Raw genomic sequence first — 24,758 nt, 5'->3', positions numbered from 1 at the left:
CATATGGTCCCCGAGATCCCCAGATTCAAATTCATTTGGTGGCTCAACATTCTTAAAACACAAGCCACAGGAGGTTAGTAATTTAATCTGAAAACTTGTAAGGATGAACCCAACCATGCCAGGGGTGGCTGGAGTGGGTGGCAGAGTTGTATCTGCTGGATGGGGTGTGGCAGGCCAGTGTCCAGCTGGGCAGACTTGCATGTACGAGCACATAGATGAGCCTAAGCGCCTGGGTGGAGACACTTGCCCTGACAACCACAGGTGCCCACCACAGCTCTGCAAGATGTCTATGCTGGGGCGGGGGGCAGGGGGAATCGCTGTCTTCGAGCAAAACTGACTGAACTTCACAGCTTAGAACTAGAAAATAATCTGACCAAGGGGCTGAGGTTCCTACCTTGATGGTGAGTCCTGGTTCACTCTACACTGGCCTGGACTCAGTCTTCAGGAGGGTGTTTGGGTAGAGACTTGCAGACCTTTGAACACCTGTGAAGTGGCTGCCTCTTGTCCATATGATTGCCTTTGATCAGTGATGGCAAACCTTTTAGCGCTTTCAATGATGACAAACAGCCTGCTGTGGCACATGTGCCATAGGTTCACCACCACTGCCTTCGGTCCTCCTTGGTTCTGGACAGTGGCACCTCACGGGCCAGGTAAACTGCATAGCTATGCTAGGCCACCTCCGTGAGTACTGGTGGCTCAGATCTCAGTGGTGGTCCCAGGCTCTGCCCTTCAGTGTGGGGCCTGTCCCTGGCCAGTAGGATCATGAGGTAGGACAGTGCCTACCTCCATGGGCATCTCAAGGTCCACAGCTCATGCTTTCTCAATCCCAGACCAGAACCTGTTCCCTTAGGTGCGGCTGTGTGGGCCTCAACACTCTCATCAAAGCCAGCAGCAGCACCTCACAGACACACCGATTTCTAAAATAATCCCTTCACCAGGCTCGGATAAGACAGGACACTAAACGTCACTTAGGTCCATCTCCTAGCTGCAAATGAGAACTAGGAAGTAGTTTCTGATGTTGCCCAAAGAACTGATGAGAATCTGAGGCTGCCATGGACTGACTGTCTGCTGGGAGGGGGTCATCACCCAGGGCCAGAAGGAGGAGGTTATGGGATCAGTCTCACGGTTGATTGTTCCTACAGAAGAAACGGATTAGAGGAATGTCCAGGGTCTCTGGAACTCAGACTAGTCTCGCGGGCTGTGCCTGTGCCTGCGGTGTTCTCTGCTGGCACTCTCTGGCCAGGTTCAGGCCACCTCTTGCTGTCTGCGCTGTCAGGTAACCTGGAAATGAGGGGCAGCCTTTTATGACTTCCCTTCCTTAAGCAACGGTTTATCTGAATTGCTGCCTAGGTGGACCATTCACAAGCTCAGACCTACTTGCTCCATTAACTTCTTTGAGGACAGAAGATCACCCAGCACTCACCCAGAAAGGACACGTAAGGACTGGGCCCAGAGACCAGGAGAAGCCTGGAGTCCTAGCAGGGAGCCTGGACTTACAGCATGCTCCTGCATGCTAGAAGAACCTGGGTCTCAGGAAGGGTGAGGGAGCTCACAGAGGTGCATCACCCTCACCTGCCAACTCCTGCTATGCAGGGACTCAAAGGAAACTACTAGGATGGGAGCAGAACCATCTACCAAAAATCATCCTGAAGCAAGCAAAGATAATTAATTGCCTCATTAACATATCTAAAGAAAGACACTTTTGATCAGATGAAAGCAAATGGAAAGCCTTAGAGACAGGTGTGGTGTTCAGGACCAAGATGCATTGCATCTTAGCTCTTTCTATTATAGGCCTGAATATTCATAAACAAAAAGCATCACCACTCATGTGGCTAACACTGAACTTTTATGAAGTCACTGTGCACTTTGCATACGTTAACTGTTCAGATGAGGGACTTTGTTGTGACTCTATTTGACCAAGCTGGTTCTCACTGAGATTTAACTTTCCTCATAGTTGCCAACAGGGGTAAGACGTGCTGGTTCTGTGGGCAGGAGCAACCCCTGAGGTGGTGCAGGCATCTCTTCCTGTGAGCCAAATCATCTCCCCAGCTGGTCTGATGGACACTGAGCCCCAGGGAGAGTTTAGCAATCTGTGTCAACATAGCTAGGATTTCTGAGCCCTGGGCAGGACTAGGACTAGGGGAATTGGTGACCTTGAGGAAAGTCCCTAAAGCCTCAGATATCAGCATGAGGTTCCCAGGGGACGCACCTGACTGGAGCCCTGTCATGGTGGTGGGAGGGAGACGGCAGGCATGTGGAGACAGCTGCGTTTGGATGCACACGGCCATACCTGGTGCTGGCTGGTTGCCGGTCATCACACTCACTAAAGCTCCCTGCTTTGTTTTCTCCTTAGGAAACGCAGTTTGTGTGGGGGTCATGAAGCCCTGAAATGCCACGACTGACTACAATCCACATCCAATTCCAGAGTGGCAGAGTCTGGCCCACCCAGGCCACGCTGGGCCCTGAGACACTGCCCTGCTCAGGTGGGAGGAGGAGGGAGGGGAGGCCATTACTACGAGCACATGTGGGGGTGGGGACTGTGACAATGGAGTTCCTGGTCTCTACAGCATTTGATTGTGGGCTCTTTCTGGGAAGAGTGTTCCTTTCTAAAAGTAGATGCAAAAATATTTAATTCCACGTATACTTGGGCTCATGTTAAATTTTATGGCTAAGTTAAAGGATTACATGTTTGAAATAAAAGTACCTTTCACGTGGAAATCACTGCATTCCTTAGAAACCCTTGCTAAATCTGTTAAAGTGTTAAGTATAAAGGTTGGACCTTTAATGCATTTGCATTCTTATTTGAATCCCATTTCCATTTTGTGGCAGTGGGAGGCTGGGATGGGCAGAGGTGGATGCTCCCAGGACATGCTCAGAAGCTCACTGTCTCTTCCTCATGCTAGAGACCAGGGTAGGCTTCTCTGCACCAATCTGAGTGGGATAGTCCACCTGGGGACACCTGCTTCTGCCCAGGAGGCCACTGAGGACAAGCCATTACCATCAACACGCCAAAGGACCACCAGTCGGCGCTCTGTGTATGTCCACGCCGATTCACCACCTCAGGTGCCATGTATTCGATGGTCCCGCAGAACGAGTAGGCCCTCTTGTCATGGTCGATGGCCTCTTTGCTCAGGCCGAAATCTAAATGTAAGGAAAACACAAGGCACCACCTCAGACTCCGAGCTGGTGAAGGCTGTGCCTGTGCAAATTCTGTCACTCCTGTCAGTGTTGCCACCTGGGCACAGGAGTGACCGACCCCCTCCCTCCCTCCCACTCAGGGGCAGCAGAGCCCTGCTGAGGGTCCCACCTGGTCCGAGAGAGCATGCAGCGTGGCCCCTTCCTGAGTCCAAAATCCACCAAGTGGGCTAGTCGTGACTTTGTAAGTTCAGGAGGGCCTTGCAACAATACCAAGAAGCTTATTGGTATCTGACATGAAGTCCCCAGAGATCCTTGTCCATAACTAAGCACCAAGGGGCCTAGGACCCCCACTGAGGGTTGGGGATGCAGGTTTGGGGTACACGGTATTGCTCTGATAACACCACAGGGAGGCAAGAAGAGAATGGGTAACTCAGGTGGGAGGTTTGGACTGGCAAGGTATGGGGGCCTAGAGAGCCTGTGCTGACTGTGAAGAGGAGACCAGGACTGCAGCGAGAGGGCAGAATGTGGAGCCCAGAGACGGCTACATCCTACTCCTAGAACCTGAGAACGGGTGATCTTACAGGGGTACCTTCTGGTGTGGTTAAGGATCTGGAGGAGGGAGACTGTCCTGGATTATCTGGGTGGGCCCTTTGTGTAAGGGAGAGGACAGAATTCAAGGACAGAAATGGGAAAATTGTGCTTTCCTGGTACTGAGGGTGGAGCATAGGCCTGTGCTGAGTGATGCGGCAGCCTCTGACAGCTGAGAACGCAAGGAAGGGTTTCCCCCAAGGCTTTGGAGGGAATGTGGACAGCTGACCTCCTGCACTGACTCCTGTGAGACTTGGGGCCTCTGAAACTATCTGATGATAAATTATTTGTGTTGTATTAGGGTACTAAATTTCTGGTGATTTGCTACAGCAGCCATACGAAGCTAATGCAGTGTGGCGTTGTAGCCTAAGATGGGGTTTACAGCTTGGCTGAATTTGCTAGCAGTCATATGGTTTGGAGGTCAAAGGGAGACAAGGTAGGCAGCTTCCATACAGGCTGGGGTCGTGGCTGGGGATGTGGTAAAAGCCACAAGACTGCAGCAGTACTGTAGGATGGGACACACTACAGAGTGACCCTGATGTCTGCCTGGGGGTCAGCACGGGCTCCGTGTCACCCTCATGGATGGCCAGCACAGGCCCTGGGAGAGGCTCAGGCAGGGTGTGGGGCGGGGTGAGTCTGAATGCTCCCCACTCTGAGGACATACAGCACAGTAGCCCGTGTCCTGGAAAATTGAGGCACATCAGAGATGAACGAATGACTGGCAAATGCCTATGGGACAAAGGCTGTGGTGCTGAAGTAGTCTTCAACTTTTGAGGGCTGAGATGAAGTCACCGAGGACGCCTATTATCTCTTACAAACCTGTTATCTTGATGTGCCCCTCTTCGTCCAGCAGGATGCTGAAAGAAAGGGACAGAAAACACAGGCTTAAGAGAGACCAGCCCTGCCTGCCCCATGTATGGCACACAGAGTTGGGTCCTGGGGGCAGCTTTGAACATCCTGCACCCAGCACTGTGCCACCTATTGGGTGTGGAGTGGGGTTCTCAGACAGCTGCTTCCCTGTCCCATGGCCTCTGCCAGTCCAGGAGAGTAACCGAAGCATCTTGTCCTTGAGCTTGGATGCTACAGCTTTGAGACTTCCTGAGTCATCAGCGAAGGGCTGGGACCCTCTGTCCTATTCTGCAGGAATAAGAGGGGGATCTGGGAGTCCTCCATGCCTGGAGACCCCCTTCTCCCTTTGTCCCTCCCTGAACCCAGCCTCAGATCTTAGGACCAATCCTGGCCTCTGACTGGGTGGGTGCACACAAACTTGGGCTTCAGCAAGGAAGAGCTCTTGGGGTTCCTCAGGCTTTTTTGTGCTGAGTCGGAGTCCCAGTAAGGCAATGCCCTAGAGCGCTGGTCTTGTTCCTGCTCAGCCTTGTCACACCATGAGTGGAAAGCTGGCTTTCCTCTTCCCAGTGGTCAAGTGCTGGGAGCTGGACTCCTCGTTAGAGAGTGGAGGTGAGTGTGTAAGGTTGGGCACAGGGATAACCTTATCAGGCCTTTTCCTGTGGACTACAGGCTGGAGCTGGGGTTGTGACACTTCCAGGCCCCAGGGTTCCCACTTCCCTATCTATTTTTTGGGCTGTCATTAAGTCTCCCATGAGATCCTCTGAGATGCCAGCCCATCCTAAAGAGATAAAAATGTGGGCTGGAGAGAAAATAAAAGCAAAACTGTGAGGAATAATATATGGTGACTGTTTTCATAAAAAAAATCTGAGAAATAAGGAAACCCCCATTGACTGCGGCCTGGATGACCTTGAGGACACTGTGCTGAGGGAAGTCATCCAGCCACACAGAGAACTCCTGTGGGTTTCCAGTCCCCCAAACCCCTTGAGTCATCAAGTTCACCAAGATGAAAGTCGAATGGGGTCACGGGGGGCCTGGGGAGGGGGATGTGGGGCTGGAGTTTAACTGGAAGAGAGTTTCAGTGCTGCGGGATGCAAAGTGCTCTAGAGGGATGGTGGTAATGCTGCACCGCTCTGCAAATGTGCTCCACACCACTGCTCTGTGCCCTGAACCGGGGCTGAAGTGGTAGATGTTATCTGTATATTAACACAATTTAAAAACCTTGCCCTGGGATTGAAGAATATATCTACTTTATGGACATGTGAAGAAGGGAAGGGTCACAGGATATTAATTAAGATGACACGTTATAATTAAAGAGGCAACTGTTTTATCTTTGCTTTTTGGTTATACTCAGTCTTTGCTCAGAAATCGAGCAACTCTCAAGACTTGTTCCCTAATGACTCTAATTGAACAACAAACTCTTCCTCTCCACCCTGCAATTAAATATTACTACTTTTAGCTGCAAGGATCACTTTGACCTTTACGAAAAAGCCAAGACTAGTGCTCCTTGCTTAATGTGTGCAAGGTGAGAGAGTGTGCCGTGCTTACTGGGGGCTGCAGGCCCTATTATAGGCCTGTGGGAAGGAGGATGGGCACTGTCCGTGCAGGACTTCACCCTGGGACTCTTGAGCTGGAGAGCAATTCACATGAGTCTGACCTCTGAGATGACCTCTGCAGATAGTCAAATCCACTTTGAAAGGCAATTTAACCTTGGGTCCCTGCTGCTTGAGGGAGAAAGCTGCAGCTTGTAAATCTCGGTTCTCTGGGGCACCAGCACAAGGCCTCTTACAGTTGCCTGCAATTGTATATACAGGTGCAGCCAGAGACGTTCTGCTGACTAGTAGCAATGCCGGAGCCCAGTGCCATGTGTCATGCGTATGGGCAGATGTTTCACATATGTCACTTGTCATCTGGCAAAGCCAGGTGTTTCCTACAATGAACAGCCACATCTAACAAGCTGGCCTCAGAGAGATATTTGTCTTTATCTTTATCTCCAACAGTGCAGGTGACAGGTGGGACAAGGAGCAGAGCACTGTGACCCCTCAGTGTTATAGCACAGACTGGGCTGGACCGAGGTGTCCACGCTGGCTGGCCACACCAGGCAGCACCTTGTCTGGGCAGGTGTGACCTGTGGTCTCCAGCCCACACAGTTCAGCCTCACAGGTAATCAGTAGTGTGAGAAATCACTGACTGCCTCAGGAACATAGTGCAGCTTGGCCAGTAGAACCTACACCGCCACCCACTGGGTCTCCTAAGCAGGCCCCTCTGAGTTCACATCAGTCCACAAAGAACACATAAGGAAAAAGCCTGAAGTGGGAGCACTTTGGAGGGATGTTAATATTTTAATTTAGACTATATTAAGCGACTATCCTAGAAATAATATATGAGAGTATGGTTGTGGTGGAATCTTGGCTTGGGGATTCTGAGGCCTCTGTCTCTTGGGTGACTTGTCACCTATAAATGGATCAAAAAGTCAACCAAGAGGAGGCAGATTGACCATACTCCTTAGGTTTATTGAAATAGCTGAAAAGCTCCCTAAATCTGGAGTCAGAGATAAGAGAGGGAGAGGTACAGACAAATGTCTGGTTTGAGGTGCTCCCTAATGGCAGAGGTGACCTGTCTTTCAGGCGGTAGAAACATGGAACCAGAGCCATGGGCTCTCCTCCAAATTGTCCGGGGACCCACATGCCAGGTACATGAGGCTGTGCCTTGCTACTCTTGGGCCTTAATGAGAATCAGGTGGGAACAGCCTTAGTCAAGAGCCACAGGACAGGGGCTGGGGACTTAGCTCAGCGGCAAAGGGCCTGCCTGGCAAGCGCAAGGTCATGAGTTCGGTTCTCGGTACCGGAGAAAAACCAAAAAAAAAAAAAAAAAAACAAACAAAAAGAGCCACAGGACAGCTGGACAGGGTGGGAAGGTGGCACCTCACCTTACTGGAATTACAACATGGGTCTGTCCCCAGCCCACTGTCTGAAATGCATTTACTTAGGAAACAAATACTGGGCAAGGACCACCGATGTGGCCTGAAGAATATCCACAGGTGGGTGACAGGATGATGGGGTCTCCCACTTTCCCCTCACTTACTTCTCAGGCTTCAGATCCCTGTAGATGATCCCCAGGCCATGCAGGTGGTCCAGAGCCAGGGCCAGCTCTGCCAGGTAGAACTTGACATCCTCCTCAGTGAACATAACCTACAGGGAGAGAGGGTCCTGCTGGTCAGCTCATTCCCTAGATATTTGTTCTACGGAACCCACGACTCAGCCCAGGAAGGCACACATGGTACAAGTCCTGGGCCCTCAGCAACGCTGTTCTGGCTTCTCTAATGGAGAGGTGAGTTTTCAGTTTCAGAGTCAGTGAGAAGCAGACCTGGAGTCCTCAGACACGGTTCCCTCTTGGCCAACCTGTGCTCCTCGCCCCCTGTAATCCCTCAGTTCTGGAGTGTGTTTCTGGGTTCCTGTTCTAAGATGAGTGCTTCGGATGCAAATTCATCACAACTCAGTGCAAACAACTAAGCTACACAGTGAAGGGTGGAAAAGCAGCATAGAATGGATCTCAGATCTCACCTCTCTGCCTTTGTCCTTAGGCCTTCACCCCTGGGGTTGGTGCAAAGTAACCCTAGTAAACTGCCGACTGGGGTTTGAAATAAGCCAAAGGGATTATTTCTACCAAAGGCAGCACACATGCAGTGCTCCAAGCTGGGGAGGTTCATTGGAGAGGGGCTCGTAGGTATCAAGGGCAGAGGCTCCAAGCGGCTGGCACAGATATGTGCCTGGCAGAGACCAGGCTGTCCCTGAAGGACACTTCCAGTTGGGATTGCAGGTTCCTGGACATTGACTCTAACCCTTCCTGCCCTTGGACTCCGGAACCCTTGTTCCAGTCCCTCCGGGTAATGAGCACCTTTCCTGCCTGGGTGTTTCTTCTCTAAACTGGCCCATTTATCCTGTGGGCTTTGCTGACAGTCAGAGTTGCCCACTGTCAAAAATTCCCTCTTGGTGGACTCTGTACATCCCTGTGCTGACACCATAGGTTCCGTGCTCAGTTCATTTCTCAGAGGGCCACTGTATTTTTCTCCTTGTCCAAGTCTTAGTGTGGTCCTCAAACAGAAAGACAAGCAATTTACCATGGATACAGGTCCCTTGAAGGCAGTCACAGTGCCCTGCATGTGGCAGGATGCTGCCTCTGGTGCTGCTGACCAAGAGAATGCAGGGGAAGTGTTCTTCATGTTTCCACACTCCAAGGACCTGTGCGCCCACATGAGACAACCTCTGCTCTATAGAAAAGGGTCTCACATGTCTCCCCAGTGAGGACTTACAGAGCCTTTTGTGAATTATTGTTGCTTTTGGCTAGAGAGCCTGGCCACTACACTAGATGCTGGTTGAAAGCAGACTCCAGTGGCTGGTTTCCTATAAATGAGATGGGCAGAGAGCAAAGTGATGGATACTGCATGAGAAAGTGGCAGACGCTTGTCACTGGATAGGTCCCTAGATCCAAGAACTTTGTCCAGAACACAAAATGGACTCTTCTCACCCAGTGTTGTCCCCCTAAACACGCAGCCCCATGTGCAATGTGCCATAGTTCGAGGGACGCTTGGTACAGAGAACAGCCCTTGGACAGGGGAACTCCTGCCTCCTCCTATGGTCCCTTTTGGGTTTATGCCAGACAGAGGGTTCCCACTGAAACACAGGGAGGGGATTGAAAGGGAGGGGGAAGCTGGCAACCATGGTGACAGGGAGATAAAGCCACCACAACAGAAAGGCATCTGGAGCATGAGACATCATTTCCCCACGCTAAATTAGCATGTTCCGCCTTCTCTGCTCTTTGCTATGTATAAAATGGCATCACACAGGATCACTCGTGTGATAGCCCAGTGTTGGTGGAGCTCTGACCTCTTCCACTCATGGCACCAAGCACTCCTCAAGCCACGAGGGCCCCTGAGCCTCCCTGGGCCTCAGTGGCACCCTGGGAAGCCCCTGGCTGAGTTGCTGGAGGTCAGGGTCAACCCAGGCTTTGACAGAGCTGACAGAGCTCAGGTTGCGACAGCAGGTTGCCAATTTCTGAAGCTGTGTGTGTGGTTGAATACCAAAGCACACATGTACCACGTGCACACACACACACATTCCTACACCATGCACACCACACACATTCCACATGTAACACACATTACATGCCACATACACACACACCACATACCATACAGCCCATACAACACATGTGTTACACACATGCCACAGACCACACATCTCATACACATCACACACAGATACCACACGTACATACCATACAACACACATAAACCACACCTGTATACCACAGTACATATTCTATACCACATATATCACATGTATAACACACATCCCTCACACCACACAACTATATACACCACATACCACACACTCACCCTCACAGGCCACTTCCCCTCAGGTTCCCCCAACTTCAAAACTGCAGGCAGAATTGCACAGTGGTAGCAGGTGGCTCACCTCTTTGGACAACCTGGTGAAGAGGTCTCCGCCACGCAGGAAGTCCAGGATCAGGTAGAGCTTCCCTTCTGTCTGAAAGGCTGTAGAAGGAAACACACATGAGCCCTGGACAGTGCGTGGAGGTCCCCGTAACAATCTGTTTGTGGTTCCCACTCCTGGTTTCTCTTTGGCTTATACAGGACTCTGTGACTTGCAAGCTGTCATGTCAGAAGTGCAAGGGAGGCCAGGGAAGGACAGGGACAATAGGCTCTGTGTCTCATTTTCCTTGGAGTCTTGAAGTGTTTTCTTTCTTTGTTTTTTCCTTCTTCCTTCCTCCTCCCCTTTTAATCACAAAGGGCTCCATAGAAAGAAAGGCATTTCCTTATGCAAACTTGTTCTCAATGTCCCCACAGTTAATCAGCCGGGCATAGCTGGATTGCTGTAGGAAGCTGACTTTTGCAAAGCAGTAGTTAGTGAGTACTGTCTGAATGTCCTGATAATGTTGAAGCAATGTCTTATTAATCTGCATGCTAACAACTCAAAAGACAAGGTGACCCCCACTGGCCTTCTTCGCTAGCAGTGTTGGTCAACGGGACTATTGGTGTGTCACTGTGACGAGCTCATGCTCCCTGGTCTCCATGTGTGACAGTGTGGGTTTACCATCTATGCTTCAGGTCACAGGCTGCCCACCTGGCTCTTCTGCATGGTGTAGTGAGGACTGCGCCTGTCCCAGAGATTGGATGCACATGCACAAGGACCAGGAGAAACCAGGGGCTGTAGGGCACTGTGGGAAATCACTTAGGTCTGTTAGACCAGTGTGAAGGCTTACTATCTGGCATCTGTTTATAGACACAAAAAGCAGGGTTGAAAAGGGTCCTGATATTTGTATCCTCAAAAACTTATAACTTTCTCAATGTAAATGCTGAAATCATTATAAATGCTGGGCTTTCGAACCATGGCCTCTAAGTAGAAAACCCTTCAAGTGCACTCTAGAGTGCAGAGTGCATGTCCATCCTGGGGCTTGTTGGGCAGGTGGTGACAGTGTGGTCGCTTACAGAGGGAATGCAGAGAATCTGTTTAAGAGTTTTTGTGCCAGGTGTGGTGGTTCATGGTTGTAACCCCAGCTACACAGGAGGCTAAGACAGGAAGATTGCAAGTTTGAGCCTAGACTGGACAACTTAGCAAGATCCTGTCTCAAAATAAAAAATAAAATGTGCAAGGTATGCAGCTCAGCAGTAGTATACATACCCTAGGGTATGATCTCTGGTAACACACACACACACACACACACACACACACACACACACACACACACACAGAGTCTTTGTAAGACACTCAATTCTTAAATTCCTCAGGAAAATGCCCTGGGAACCACTTTAAATGACAAGAAGGCCTGGAACTGCCCCTAGTAGATCAGCAGTGGCTGGAATGGTGTGGGAGATGGATAGAGCAGGCCTCTGGAGGAAGCTGTAGACACAGCTTCTGTAGGCCGGAAGGGATGAGGGTCCCTCGGTTGCTCCAGGCACACAGTGGAGCAGCTTCCCTGTTCTTTCCTGTACTGTAATCTCTCAGGAAGTAAACTTCAGCATGGTGTGGCAATGCGTAGTTATCCTCACATCGCATTTTTTTATTTGAAGGTTTTACTTATTGCCCTGATCAGAGGTAGAGCCAACATATGACCATGCAGATGTATGGCCTTTACTAAATCACTTGCTCTGGCCCTGAAAAGATGGAAGTAATTACCTACCTGGAGGGGCAGTTAGAAGGTCTGCCAAATCTAGTTTTTAAAATGCTTGTCATATAGCATTCACTTAAAAGACAGTATTAGCACTGGGGCTTAAAGAAATTACTGGTTCACAAAACATTTTACCCTGAAACAACACAAAATATATCATGGTTCATCCCAATCTAGGTCAGAAGGCCTTTGTACTGATTAGCAGTGGTGACAAATTTATAATAATGGACAGCCCCATCTCAGATTAGGGCTTGGGGATGAAAACAAGGCATCTTACTCTTTGAGGGAAAATAAGCACAAAAGAGTAAGGACTGGGGACCAGCCAGGACAGGATTCTGTGACACAGGGAGGATTTTCTTCTTCCTTATCTATTATTTTGTCCGGTTTCCTTTGATCTGGAGGAAGCTGCCCTGAGCCCTCTCTGAGTGGGTCCTGTTTCCCTGTGTCACGGTACTTACCATAATGGAGCTTGACAATGAAAGGGTGATTTACTTCAGCCAAGATGTCTCTCTCCATCTTTGATCTGACTCGGTCTCGGACTGCAGGACAGAAACAAAAGGCTTTCAAGAGTGGGAATTTGGAGTTCTGAGGAACACCAAGTATAAAATATGAGCTAAACTAATTCCCCCAACCTTGTATTAGCAACTTTTCCAATGTATACAAAATCTGGAGTAGTATAATGATCATCCCGTATTCTCAACCTATTCTCAATGACTTCTGTTAAGAAACATTGACTTTCTCACTCTTTGTATCTGTCTGTTGGTCTCTCACCAGGAAGGGAATGGGGAGGGAATATAAAGGAATTAAAATGTATCTTGTATGTGTACCAACTACTCACAATGAATGTATTCTTATGTACTAATAAAAACATACTAATAAAAATTGTAGAAACAAAATGTGTAGTACACACACACACACACACATATACACATCATAGATTTTTTTTTTCTGGTACCGGGAATCGAACTCACGACCTTGCACCTGCCAGTCAGGCACTGTGCTGCTGAGCTAAATCCCCAGCCCGCCTATACACATCATAGAATATTATTCAGCCTTAAAAAGGAAAATAATATAGACACATACCACAACAAAATCAACCTTGAAAACATTATGCTAAGGGAAATAAGCAAGACACAGGGACAACTGTTGTACAATTCCACTTAGAAGTGGGGCTGAGAACAGGCAAACTCACAGACAGAGAAAACTGAACAGTAGCTACCAGAGCTGAAGAGAAGGGGATGATGGGGTTTCTGCCTATTGGGTTCAGAGTTTCCTTGGGTGATGAAAAGGGTTTGGTAATACAGTGGTGATGCTACATGGTACTGTACATTTTAATGCAGTTAAGAAAACAAAATCCTTCCTCATTCCTGGGTCCCCAGGGTGGTCTACAGTCTGCTGTACAGACTCTTAGTTCTGATATTTGTGCCTACTTATTCAAGTTCTCTGGGGCCCACCTGTGTCTCTGGTGCTGCCTGGTCACTTTCCTGGCTGGTTTGTGACAGTGCCATGTCACTGCAGGCTGCTTCTGCTTCTGTGTCTTCATAGATATGGGGTGGATGGCTCTGATTCACAGAGTTATTGTGAGAAACACAGAAGGTGACACACTGATCATAGCTAGCCTGCTGCAGGCACTGTGCCTCCTTAACTGTCCTTTGCAGGGGCCCCTTTTTTGCTCTGTCTCCTCCTGTGCCAACACTAACCAGTCACTGTGGTGCTCTGTGACATTCCTTAGAGCACAGAGATCAGCAGTGTGCATGCTGGGAACATTGTGGTCGGCAGAGTTCCAGGAGCCTCAGTGGCTGCCCCAGCCATAGTACTTGCTTCTATATCCTTTGTTGCTCTAAATCCCTGAGACCAAAGCACCAAAGCAGATAGGGAGGGGGACCAAAGTATACACTTCTGCCCAAATGAACACGGCAGAATTTCATTGCCTGACAGACCTTGAAGAACACACCACTCAGTTCTCCTACTTTACCGAAGAGGAAAAGGAAACCAAGGCTCATTGTAGATAAAGTTTTTGTGGGATACGGGTGCAGTGTGCACCTTGCCAGGGCACAGTGCATTAGCATTGCCTGAAATAACAGCAGCATGGAGGATGAGATGGTCAACCATCCTGAGATGGTTCATCTCAGGAGAGTTGAACAAGCAGGGCTAGGAGTGGACAGTCTGACCCGAGTGATGAGAGCAGAGCACTACTCTGGAGTAAGGAGAGTTGCTGAGCATTTTTATTTCATAGTTTTATATTCGTGGCTGTGATGCGGTATCTGGAATAATGACGAAGTTCTGAGGTTCTTCCTCTGACTAGGGTGGTCCTGGAAGTCATCTAGAAGGCCATGTTACAGGATTAGTCCTGATGCCCTCTCACTGGTGAGTTAACCTCTAGTGATTTGGATTCTGAATTTCTGTCAAGGTAGTTTTGCTGCTCCATGTAGTGAACTGGAAAATGGGCCGTGGGGTGGCATGGAGATGTAGACAACAGCATGGAGGTTGGGACATGGCTTCACAGTCATTTTGTAAACAAGAGCTGCAAGGGGAGGCCACAGTTCTTGCCAGTGAGCTCAGATTCCTGCTTCCTCCCACCTTCTCCCTGCCCACCCCTTTCCCACTGCCACTTCTCAATCTCTCTGCCCTGCACTTGGAGTGAAAAGCTGAGGAACAGAGGGGCTAGTACTTCCAACTAACCCTTACTTGCGGCCAGCCGGCAGGATGGAGGAACAGGGCGGTATAGTTGTCGGGTTGTCTGCTCAGCAAACTGTGCCTCACATCAAGAGGGCGCCGGTCCCTGGGCTTAGACAGTTGGAGCACCTCTAGTTAACCTACTCTGAAGGTTTGGTTTCCTTTCCAGGAACATGTGAGAGGAAATACTTTGCTTTCCTTCTGGTGGGCGGGAGATGTAGACACACAATCAGGGCCAGGGGCTGGAAACCCTCTCTTCAAGATTGAACTCTAATGCCTGAATCTTCCCGATTTAAAGATTATCTCCATTAGTATGTATTACGTGTACATTACATCATAAGTCATACTACGATGTGTCAACTTGGCCAGGCTAAGGGACACCCAAAGATCTGGCAAACATTATTTCTGAGTGTCTAGTTTTGAGTTTGAATCTGTGACCTGCTTGCCTCAGCCTCCCTTACTACTGGGATCACAGGCAGGCTTGTGTCACCACACCCGGCTAGCATGTGTCCAGTAAGATGTTTCTGGGTGAAATGAGCATTGGAATTGGTGGACTGAATAAAGAAGCCACCCTCCCTAGTGTGGGTGAGTGTGGTTCAATCTGTTGAGGCTGGAATGGAACAGAAAGGCAGAAGAAGAAACCCGATCCCTGTCTGAGCTGTGACAGTCATCTGCTCCATCCCCCAGACACGAGTGTTCTTGACTCTGTAGAGTCTTCAGACTTTGACTAGGACTTATACCAATGCCATTTACCTCTCCTCTGGTCCTCAGGCTCAGATTTCAGACCCATACTCTCCACTCTTGAATTCTCTGGCCTTTGGACCTGGACTGAGCTCCACCCAGCTTCCCTAGGTTTGCAGCCTGCAGATGGCAGTGGGTGGGACCTCTATACAGGCCAGAGTGCAAGTCTCTGATGCAGAGTAGTTTCAAAGGAGCAAACCCTGGTGCCTGAAAGGCCTTCAGTCCCCAGCGGACTCTGCTCTCCATCCTTGTGCTGCTGTCCTCTACTGTCCCAGTGCAGCTCAGTGGACCTTGGGGTAGCACCAGCTTTTGTTTGCACTTCTATAGAGCACAGGTGACAAAATTTGGAGGTGGGAGCTTGGATCTGTGTTCCCAGCATTAGAAGTACAGCAGACCTGACACATGCCTTCCTTCACCTTGATTTCCAAGGGTCGGGTCCAAGCAGAGCTACTGGGGTCATGGGTCAAGCCATGGAGTGGACCATCCAAAGACATGGGGCAGGGACCTGGAGATGCAAATCCTATCTGACAAATAGGGTAGCCAATCAGGAAGGTGGAACATGGGCCCCACTGGGCCTATAGAATAGAGCATCAAGCCAAGGGAGACTGTTTAGGTGCCTAAGGTTTAATGGTGTTTGTCCTGTTGGGTTTTGGACTTACTTGGGACTGTGACCCCTTTCCCCTTTTTTATTTCTCCCATTTGGAATGGGAATGTCTGTCCCACCATTGTATTTTTGAAACTCATACATTTGATTGCACACCTGAAGATTAATTTGCCTCAGGATGAATTGTGTCTTAAATCCCACCCATATCTGGTGTGGATTAGATGGTGGAGTTCAGAGTTTTGGCTTGATGCTGGAGAGAATTTAAGACTGAGGGCTGTTGGGATGGATGCACAATAAATGTGTTGTGTAGAGTTTTTTTTAAAAATTGGTACACTTCTCATATATACAATGATCACATTCATCACAGGGAATTTGTACCTCTACATAATACATCTTGATTCTTCTTTGTGTAGGTTTAAAGGACATAGAACTTGGGGGACCAGAGGCAGAAGGTTATGGACTGAATGTTTATGTCCCCCTCAAATCCATCTGTTGATACTTAATCCCCAAGGTGATGGTGTTAGGAGATGGGTCTTTAGGAAGTAACTATCAGGACAGTCGGGCCCCATGAATGGGATTAGTGCCCTTATGAAAGAGACCCCAAAGAATCCATTCACTTCTTCTGTCATGTGAAGACATAGTGAAAAAGATGGCCATTTATCAACCGATGCCAGCTGTCATCACACACCAAATCTGCCAGATCCTTGACCTTGAACTTCCAGTCTCCAGAACTGAAATAAATTTCTGTTGTCTAAAGTTACCCAACTGTGGTATCCTGTTATATCAGCCCAAGTGACTTATATACATGTTATTATATGATATCATGCCATATTGTATTGTTTTATTGTGATGAATTTCAAAGAAAATGAAAGGTAAAATAACAATAACTATAATTCTGTCAGTCACTGTGAAGATGAGAAATGGACAACTAAGTAAACCTTAGAAAGCTACTGTGTGTGTGTGTGTGTGTGTGTGTGTGTGTGTGTGTGTAAGAGAGAGAGCACTAACTAGCACTCGCTAGCACTGAGTCTCTGTCTATACATGGGCACCACAGAACATGGGCTGTGCACATGCTGCAGTAGGCTGCTGAGCCCTGCTGCCTGGCCTGACGTGCAATGTGACTGTCACAGAGCAGGGTGCAGTCACAGACCTGGTGGTGGTTCTGTGTTTGATGTAGCACATGAGAGACCTTGGAAGAAACTGTGCACCTTTGTAGCCTGATTAATGCGGGGCCCCTGCTCTGTGATGAGCTCAGCAGTTCCCCATGGTGCGTCACTTGACACCGCCATTCTTTACCCACAAAATTGTACTTGAGTCTGAAATTATATCTTGAGGAGTCCCTCAGATGCAGAATAAGGATCCATTTGCACACAATAGCTTTCAGCTTTGTAAGGTTTAACTCAGAAAAATCTGGTTCCCATGAGTACTTGTGTTGCTAAACATTGAGGGTGAACGCATTTTACAGTTAAGTACTCCAAAGAAAATAGAATAGAAGAAAACCATGGATGATGATGATGTAACCACACTGGTTGCCATAATAGGTATAGCTCCCTGAGAATTACCTTTTTATGCCTCCATATTAAATTATCTCAAAGAATATCAGCTTCGTTATTTCACTAACTTCCTTACCAGAGGATCTTTCTCTTGCTAAATCTTGAGCCCATCACCCTTCAGTAGTTACACTGCATAGCTATTAACATGATACACAATGAAAATAATTATTTCCTACTTTTACTATCTATAGTTTAAGAAATACAATTCTGGTAGCAAAGAAGCCTGAAGGATTTCAGGTACGCAGACAGGCAGTTCACCAGTGAGTCCAACCCAACACATAATGAAGGTGTCAGTCAGGGTGCACACACACACTTCTTGAAAATCTCAGAACAAAATTCAAAGATGGCTTACAGGGTATCATGGTTTGGATCTAAAACACCCCCAAGAGGTTCATATGTTCAGAGCTGGCACTTCTGGAAGGGATTAGATCACGAGGGCTTTAGCTTCAGTGTATTAATCTGTGGATATATTAACAATCGGATGGCATTATAGGGAGGGGATGGAGTCTGGGGCGTGGGGCCTATCTGAAGGGAGTGGATCATGGAGGTTTGACCTTGGGGACCATATCTTGTCCTTGGCCCCTTCTTCTCTGGCTCTTTTCCTCTCTGCTTCCTGGTTGCTATGATGTGAGGAACTTTCTTCTCCCATGCCCTTCAGCCTTGTTGTTTCCGCCTCACCACAGGCCTAAAAGCAATGGAGCCAGCCAACCAAGGACTGAAACCTCTAAAACCATGAAACAAAATAAATCCTTTGCTTTTTTTGGTGTTTAAGGTGTCACAGTGACACCTAACAAGGAAGAATTATTCTGCTTACTTTTTGTCTTAGAAAATTCACTGGAAAAATAAATCCCTTGACTAGTAAATATGCTCAGGGCAGTTAGCTAGGATGTGGCTTTCTGAAGAAGAATTCTTCTTCTGGCACAGGAGGCCCAGGTGGATGGTAGCTATTGCAGGATCAGCACAAAACTGATTGAAACCATCTCCAAGCAGTATGATTTTGAATAACTGTGCTGCTTTGTGTCTCAGTTTCCCCATTTGTAAAATAATATGATTTCTCTCATCCTTTGAATTTATATTCCCTTCCTAATCTGAAATTATTCAAATGGGAAACAAAAGAAATAAATGAGTTCGCATGGAAGTACAATCTGTTCAAAGTCAGGCAGCCACTGAAGCTTGGTTAGTAGTGAATCAGTGTTTTCTAGAGAAGCAACTAGGCTAAGAGAGAAACCAATACAGAGGTCCTGGAAATAACTTTCTGGGGGCTGGGACCAGCTGAGCTAATGCTGATTGAGTACTGTCTCAAGATGCCATAATCAGCAGAACTGACATCAATATGTATGTGTATATGGGTCACTGCAGTCCTGCATGCCATTTGCATTTACAGAGCAAGGTGGTCAGTGCCCTGCTTCTCATGGAGAGGACAGAGCAACACCAGAAAGGGCTTCAACTGTCAATGTCCTGCTTAGGCCCCTCCTCCTCCTCCCCTTGCTGACATCCATGTTGCTATAGTGACCCCATTCCCCACCCAGCCACCAAGAGGCCCAGTTATGATACCATAACTATCAATCCATTATTTCACTCACTTGTTTTCTTTCACTGTTGATGGACACAGCCTCCCTCCTTTGAAGAGGGTAATACATGTCACCTCTGGGCTGAGAAAGCTGACTTGCAGGGAAAATGGTTGGAGACTGAGGAGGCATAAATATAGAGGTAAACCCCATCAGGAAATTATTCCTGCCAAGAAATGCCTTACATGAGAAACTGCACATTGTGAAAAGGTCCGTATCAGTGAGAGACACAAGCACTGGCAACATCCCGTGGGTGAAGGCATCTGCGGTCTCTGCTCAGTTCCTGGTCCTCATGTTCCTTAATCACACACAGACCCTTCTCAAAGTGACTACAGCTTAACCAAGACACGATTCTTTCTAACAGATGGTAGTTCACATTCAGCCCCTCCCCACTCAGCCAAACCTAACAAAAGAAGACCTCATGTCACCCAGCGTCTGAGGAGGTCCTGCAAAAATCAGATGGGGACCTAAAATTACCCCAGGGAATAGGCCCATCAACTCTCATCACAGAAAAGCACTTTAGGACACCTCAGTGTGAGGCACAGGTAGAATATTAGCCACAGTAAGAAAGTAAGCAAGCTAGGGAGGAGACTTCAGCATGAGAAGCTGAAGGAGTCATAGTTTTGAGGATCAGACTGGCTGTTAACAAAGATCAGCTTTTCCCAATTAGCTAGGCAGGGAAGTGGGGTTCGGACCATCATCTCAGTTTTGTTTTGGCAAGACAGCTCCAAGACAGGCCTGATCACTTGAGCGGGTACTCTGGCCCCGTGAGATGATAATTTCCTATTCCCATCACCTATCAGGGAAGTGCCATGTTACCCGTACTAGAGACACTGGGAGATTAGGATTCTCCTACTCAGCCCTACTAATTTAGTTCCTCCAGGAGTGGCCACAGGCAGAGTAATTTATGATGGTCCTCAGGCAACGGTGGAGAACTGCATAATACAGGACGTTTCCTAAGGCAGGTAGCAATCAGACAGGCTCTGAGACTGGTCCCAGGCCAGGAACTCTGCGGCTCAGCAGTGATGTGTAACTGTCAGCCAGCGTAGTGCGAGGGCGCCTGAGGAATCGCTATATTTGGAACACATGATACCTAACTGTTACCTGTGATCACTCTGTGTGAGTACGGAAACTGTGAATTCTAAAGATGGAGATTTTAAAGGGTCCCTAGGCAGTCTGATTCCACAGAGGGTGAGCTGGAGGGTCCTGGGAAGAGCACTGAGCTGTGGTGGATGGTGGACAGCTGTACATGCCCTCCAGATCTTTCTTCCTCAGCTGAAAGCAGGTGGCATCCTCTTAGGAGGGATGTGTCATCTCTTTAGAGAAAGGAGAGGGCTGTGCTTGACGCTGCAAGCTCATTTAAGGTAAAATAGAGCTGTCAGGAACTATGATCTGCGACGCCCATGCCAAGTTAAGTGGACTCCCACTGACAACAACCCCTCCTCTGCACACATGACAATCACCCACGTTTATGAGAAACTCTCTGGAATTTTAAAATTATTTCCACAAGCTCCAGGACCCTTGTCATTTTCCCTTTTCAGAGTGATGGTATTATTCAAGCGCATTGCATTTTCCCATGGGGGGCTGCCTGCACTTGGCAAGCAGGGAATGTCACTGTGGTTGTTGGTTACAGTGCGTTCCTCCGCCCTCCACCCCACTGTTGTTCAGGGTGATTAACTGGCTTACAAACTGGGGACCCAGTGGAGGGTGGAGAATGAGTTGCAGAGCACTTCAATAACTCCGGTTAATGGGATTCAGAGGTGCTAGAGCTAAAACTAATGTAAATGTTCCTTTGAGGAGACTCTTCCTCCTCCCTTGGAGGCTGCTCGTGTCAGGGAAGGTGGATGACTTCCCGAGGCTGAGCACAGGCAGAGGACGCCACTCCCCTCTCTGTGTGGCCTCTGTTCCATGGTGAAACCCTGCGGTTGTCACACACAGAGCCCTGCTTTGTGAAATGCTTCTCTCTTCTCTTGAGAAAACGAGCTCCAATGAGATTTCTAGAAAAAATACCTATACCTTAGTGATGGCCCATTATAGAAAGCTAAAGCAGCATAGGATATAAAAATACATTTAGTTTTCAATCTGACTTTGAAAGGAGCACAGGGAAATGGAAGATTTTCCCCTTCTATGCACATTTTCACAACATGAAAACAATTTTATGCACATTGCTGGATGTGACCAACTTGTGCTTCCCAGGGTCAGAATGACTTGTTCTCAGGTATGTGCTTCAGGAAGGTCATGCCTTGGTAGTCAGTGGGTCACCAGGTCTGTAGAGGAGCCATGGTTGGTCAAGAGACAGAGGAGGCAAGGATCTGCCTGGCATCAAGTTCTCTGAGTCCCCATCACTGAGCTCCTGCCCACTGTCCCATACAGAGTCATCACGGCTGGATCTCTGAAGCATTACCAACTTAAGGAAGACCCTTAGGATCCAAGCACTGTAGAGGAGGTTTCTGTTGCTTGATTGCTGGGTCCTCCTCAGTGGCCTGAGGGAGGATCCTCTCCTGCCACCTCCATAGCTGTCACCCCACTGAACCAATCCCATGGGGGCTCCAGCAGCAAACAAGGAAAGGGTTCATTCTCCTTGTGGGCCCTGCCAGACACTGAGTCTTTGATTAGTGAAGCCATAGGTAGTAAGGTGGCTGAACTGCTAGAGTTCTTGGCTCTTAAGAATCCAATGAAGTGGCTGACCACCAAGGCGGAACTATTGTCTGTAGTCACGAAAAAGTAAGAGGGCACTTTCCTATGATCTTCAGGGAAATCTCCCAGTGCATGCAGCCGGTCTTTGGCATTGCTGTGAAGGAAGTGGATGCTCCCTACCACTCTTATTCCTTGTCCCCACCCTGGGCCTCATCTTTAATGGGATGGTGGATGATGACCAGAGCATGCTTAAGACCAGCCTCCTCATAACTGACCTGGGTATCATCTTCATTTAAGGCAAACATGCCAGTGAAGAAATCACCTGGAAAGCACGGAGTGGGGCTAGGGGTATCCTGGAGGGAGCACTTCATTTATGGGGAGCCCAGCAAATTAATCATTGAGGATTTGGTGTAGGAACAGTAGCTAGAGTATCGGCAGGTATGCAGTAGTGATCCTCCTCCAGTGCCAGTGGGGTCCAAGTGCCCACATTGAAACCAGCAAGAAGAAAGTCCTGGAAATTTTGGTCAAGGTCAAAGATACCACCCTCAATACTTTTCCTATCTATCACGGAGGGTTTAGCAGATGAAGAAGAGAACCCAACTCCCAGTGCCAGTGGAGGGTGTGATGCCTAGGGCAAGGACCAGGGCCTGGGCACATTCCAGGGCCACACCCAGAACTTTCTCCTATTTCATATAATTTTTGAGGCAGATTCTTCACTCTGGGTTGGCAAAGAGCATTCACTTTTCTAAATAGTGCACATACAGAACAAGGATTGGGTAAATTCAGTAGATAACACATTTGCGTTTCTGTTCTGTACGGGTGACTTGAAGATTTTTTTGTTTTGATATTTTTTCATGTTCTTCCTTTTAATAAGATATTTAATTAACTTCAAGTTTAATTTTTATTGAGACAGGGTCTTACTATGTAGGTCAGACTGGCCTTAAACTCACTAAGTAGCCCAGGGTGGCCTCAATCTCATGGAAATCCTTCTACCTCAGCCTCCAGAAGGCTGGGATTGCAGGAGTGCACCACCATGCGCAGCCCAAATTGCAAATCTTTAGTGGCACTGGTCACAAACATACTGCTGCTTATACATTATAGGAGTTTCACACAACAAACTGTAAAATCTTCCATTCTGTTTTGTGATCCAGAACAAGGTAATATCACTGGTATAAAAGCTTTCTTGTAAATGTGAAAAAAAATTTTTACACACTCAAGAATATTGTTCTAGAATATTTTAAAATAACTTTACATTATAAAAACCTCTTTATTTTTAAAAAACTTTGTTTTTTTGTTCTTGTTGAAAATCTGAAATACAGAGCATAGGGAAGAAAAGCTACCTATACCCCTGTAATTCAGAGAACCACAGCTTTTATGTCTCCTTCCCCGTGAGCATGAATCTACCTGCCATGCATTGGGTGTGTGTTCACACTGGTGGCTCAAAGCACTCAGGTGCGCAACAATGCCATGCTTAGCCTGCGACATAGCTGCAGCTCCTGGTGATTCTGTACCGGACTGGTCAGCAGCTTGTCCTCAAGGGCAATTGGGTGGGACTATAAACAAATGTGAAAGTTGATTATAGTCCACAGACACTGAAGCCCAGAGAAGATGTGCTTTGCACGTGAGTTAAGAGGTCAGGGTGAACGCTGGTGGAGTTCAGCCATGGTTAAACACAGAGAACAGTTTCCTGGCTCCTGCCTTAGCTGCACTCCAAGGCCCAGGGCTGCATGCCCTGCCCCAGGCTCACAACGGCTTCTCTCTCTCCTTCCTCTTTCCCTCCCTTCTGGCCAGGAGGGGCAGAGAACACTGAAGGGGAAGAAGAACAACTGGAAGTCAGGAAAAGAAGGAACTGTTCAGGTTACTTCCCAGACTGGGGAGGGGTTAACACAGAAGCTGGATAGAAGCAAGAGGGGTGAATGACCCCCAAGAGCGGTGTGATTGTGAGGACATACGCCTCTGTTTCTACCGCACTTTGTCTTTTCCTGGGTTTCAGACAGTACATCATCACCACCACCGCAGTCAATTTTAAAGCATTTTCATCACCCAGAAGAAGCCCCAGATCCCTGAACAGTCACGGTGAGTCTCTATCCTCTGGCCCAGCAGCCACTAACCTAGGCTCTGCCTCTCAGGGTTCACTGGTTCTGGACTTCCATACAAATGGAATCCCATACAAATGTAATGTAATATGCTTCCATACAAATGTAAAGTAATGTGCAGCTCTGTGTCCGGCTTTCTTCACTCAGCACTCTGTTTTCAAGGTCCATCCACACTACTGAGAGCATCACAGGCCACACTATTCTCCCCTTCCAGTTGGGGGGCGTTTTGTTGTCCACACTTTCGACTATTGTGGATTGACCAGTGCTACTGTGAACATTCCTGTACACTGTTCATGTAGAAACGTATTTCATTTCTCCTAGTTATTTATGAGAGAGATAGCTGGGCTATGCGGTAATCTGTGCTTAACCTTTTGAGGAATTGCAAGAGAAGTTTGTTTTTTGGCCATTCAGATCATCCTGAGTTAGAAAATGTCTAATGTAATGTGTTTCTATGAGACAACTTTTAAGTCATTATTTCATTAAAAGTTGGGTATAGCAAGTCTAAGCTTGCTATATTTCTTACACTTTTTCATCAACAAAGATTCTGTAAAATAATATTTCCATGAATACCTTGGAATATTTGGTTATAATAAACAGTTGTAGGAACATTATTGTTCAATAAAAAAGGTTAATTCTAGACAGCATGGCTTAAATTATGTCGCTATTGGTAACACGACTAAAAACTCAAGTCCCTAAAATAAACTAGAATGTTCCTTAAGTACTATTTATGTACATAAGAATTACTGGAACAACTTGTTTAAAAAGCCAAATGCAAAGCTCTGCTCCTAAGAGACTATGACTCACTAGTCTGTGTTTACAAGGACCTCCCCAAATACACACAGGTAACGGATGTGGCTCCATGCTGGCCAGAGTGGTTGGTATTTGCATTTTCTCACCACTGGTTGTGCTGATGACATCAAAAAGACTTCGCTCTTCTATGGTAATAACCATCCATCCTTTAATCACCAGGTCTCACCTTCTAACTCCTTCTGGGACCACTTTACTTGGGAGGATTCTTTCCTCCTTTGTACACCTAAAATTTTTACACTGTGCATATTTGATCTATGCATTTATTGTCTTATATTATTAGTTATATGTGGTTCTAAATATATATCTTATT

The 24,758-nt window shown here is 47.7% G+C and overlaps 1 protein-coding gene across 3 annotated transcripts in view; it reads right to left on the bottom strand.

Annotated features, from left to right (window-relative positions):
* Positions 1-24,758, bottom strand: part of Rps6ka2 (ribosomal protein S6 kinase, 90kDa, polypeptide 2) — a 276,424-nt gene that overhangs the window by 53,456 nt on the left and 198,210 nt on the right. For all 3 annotated transcript variants that reach the window (XM_013517373.1, XM_005390652.2, XM_005390650.2), the window contains 5 exons: positions 12,222-12,302; positions 10,050-10,129; positions 7,657-7,763; positions 4,546-4,583; positions 2,999-3,141 (listed from right to left, as the gene is read on the bottom strand). In XM_013517373.1, coding sequence (XP_013372827.1) covers positions 2,999-3,141; positions 4,546-4,583; positions 7,657-7,763; positions 10,050-10,129; positions 12,222-12,302 — 449 coding nt within the window. The remainder of the gene's footprint in view (positions 1-2,998; positions 3,142-4,545; positions 4,584-7,656; positions 7,764-10,049; positions 10,130-12,221; positions 12,303-24,758) is intronic.

The sequence above is a fragment of the Chinchilla lanigera genome, unplaced genomic scaffold (assembly GCF_000276665.1).
Source record: "Chinchilla lanigera isolate Chin_1 unplaced genomic scaffold, ChiLan1.0 scaffold00038, whole genome shotgun sequence".
In the NCBI taxonomy this organism is placed as follows: Eukaryota; Metazoa; Chordata; class Mammalia; order Rodentia; family Chinchillidae; genus Chinchilla; species Chinchilla lanigera.
This window is presented reverse-complemented; position numbering and strand designations above follow the sequence as displayed.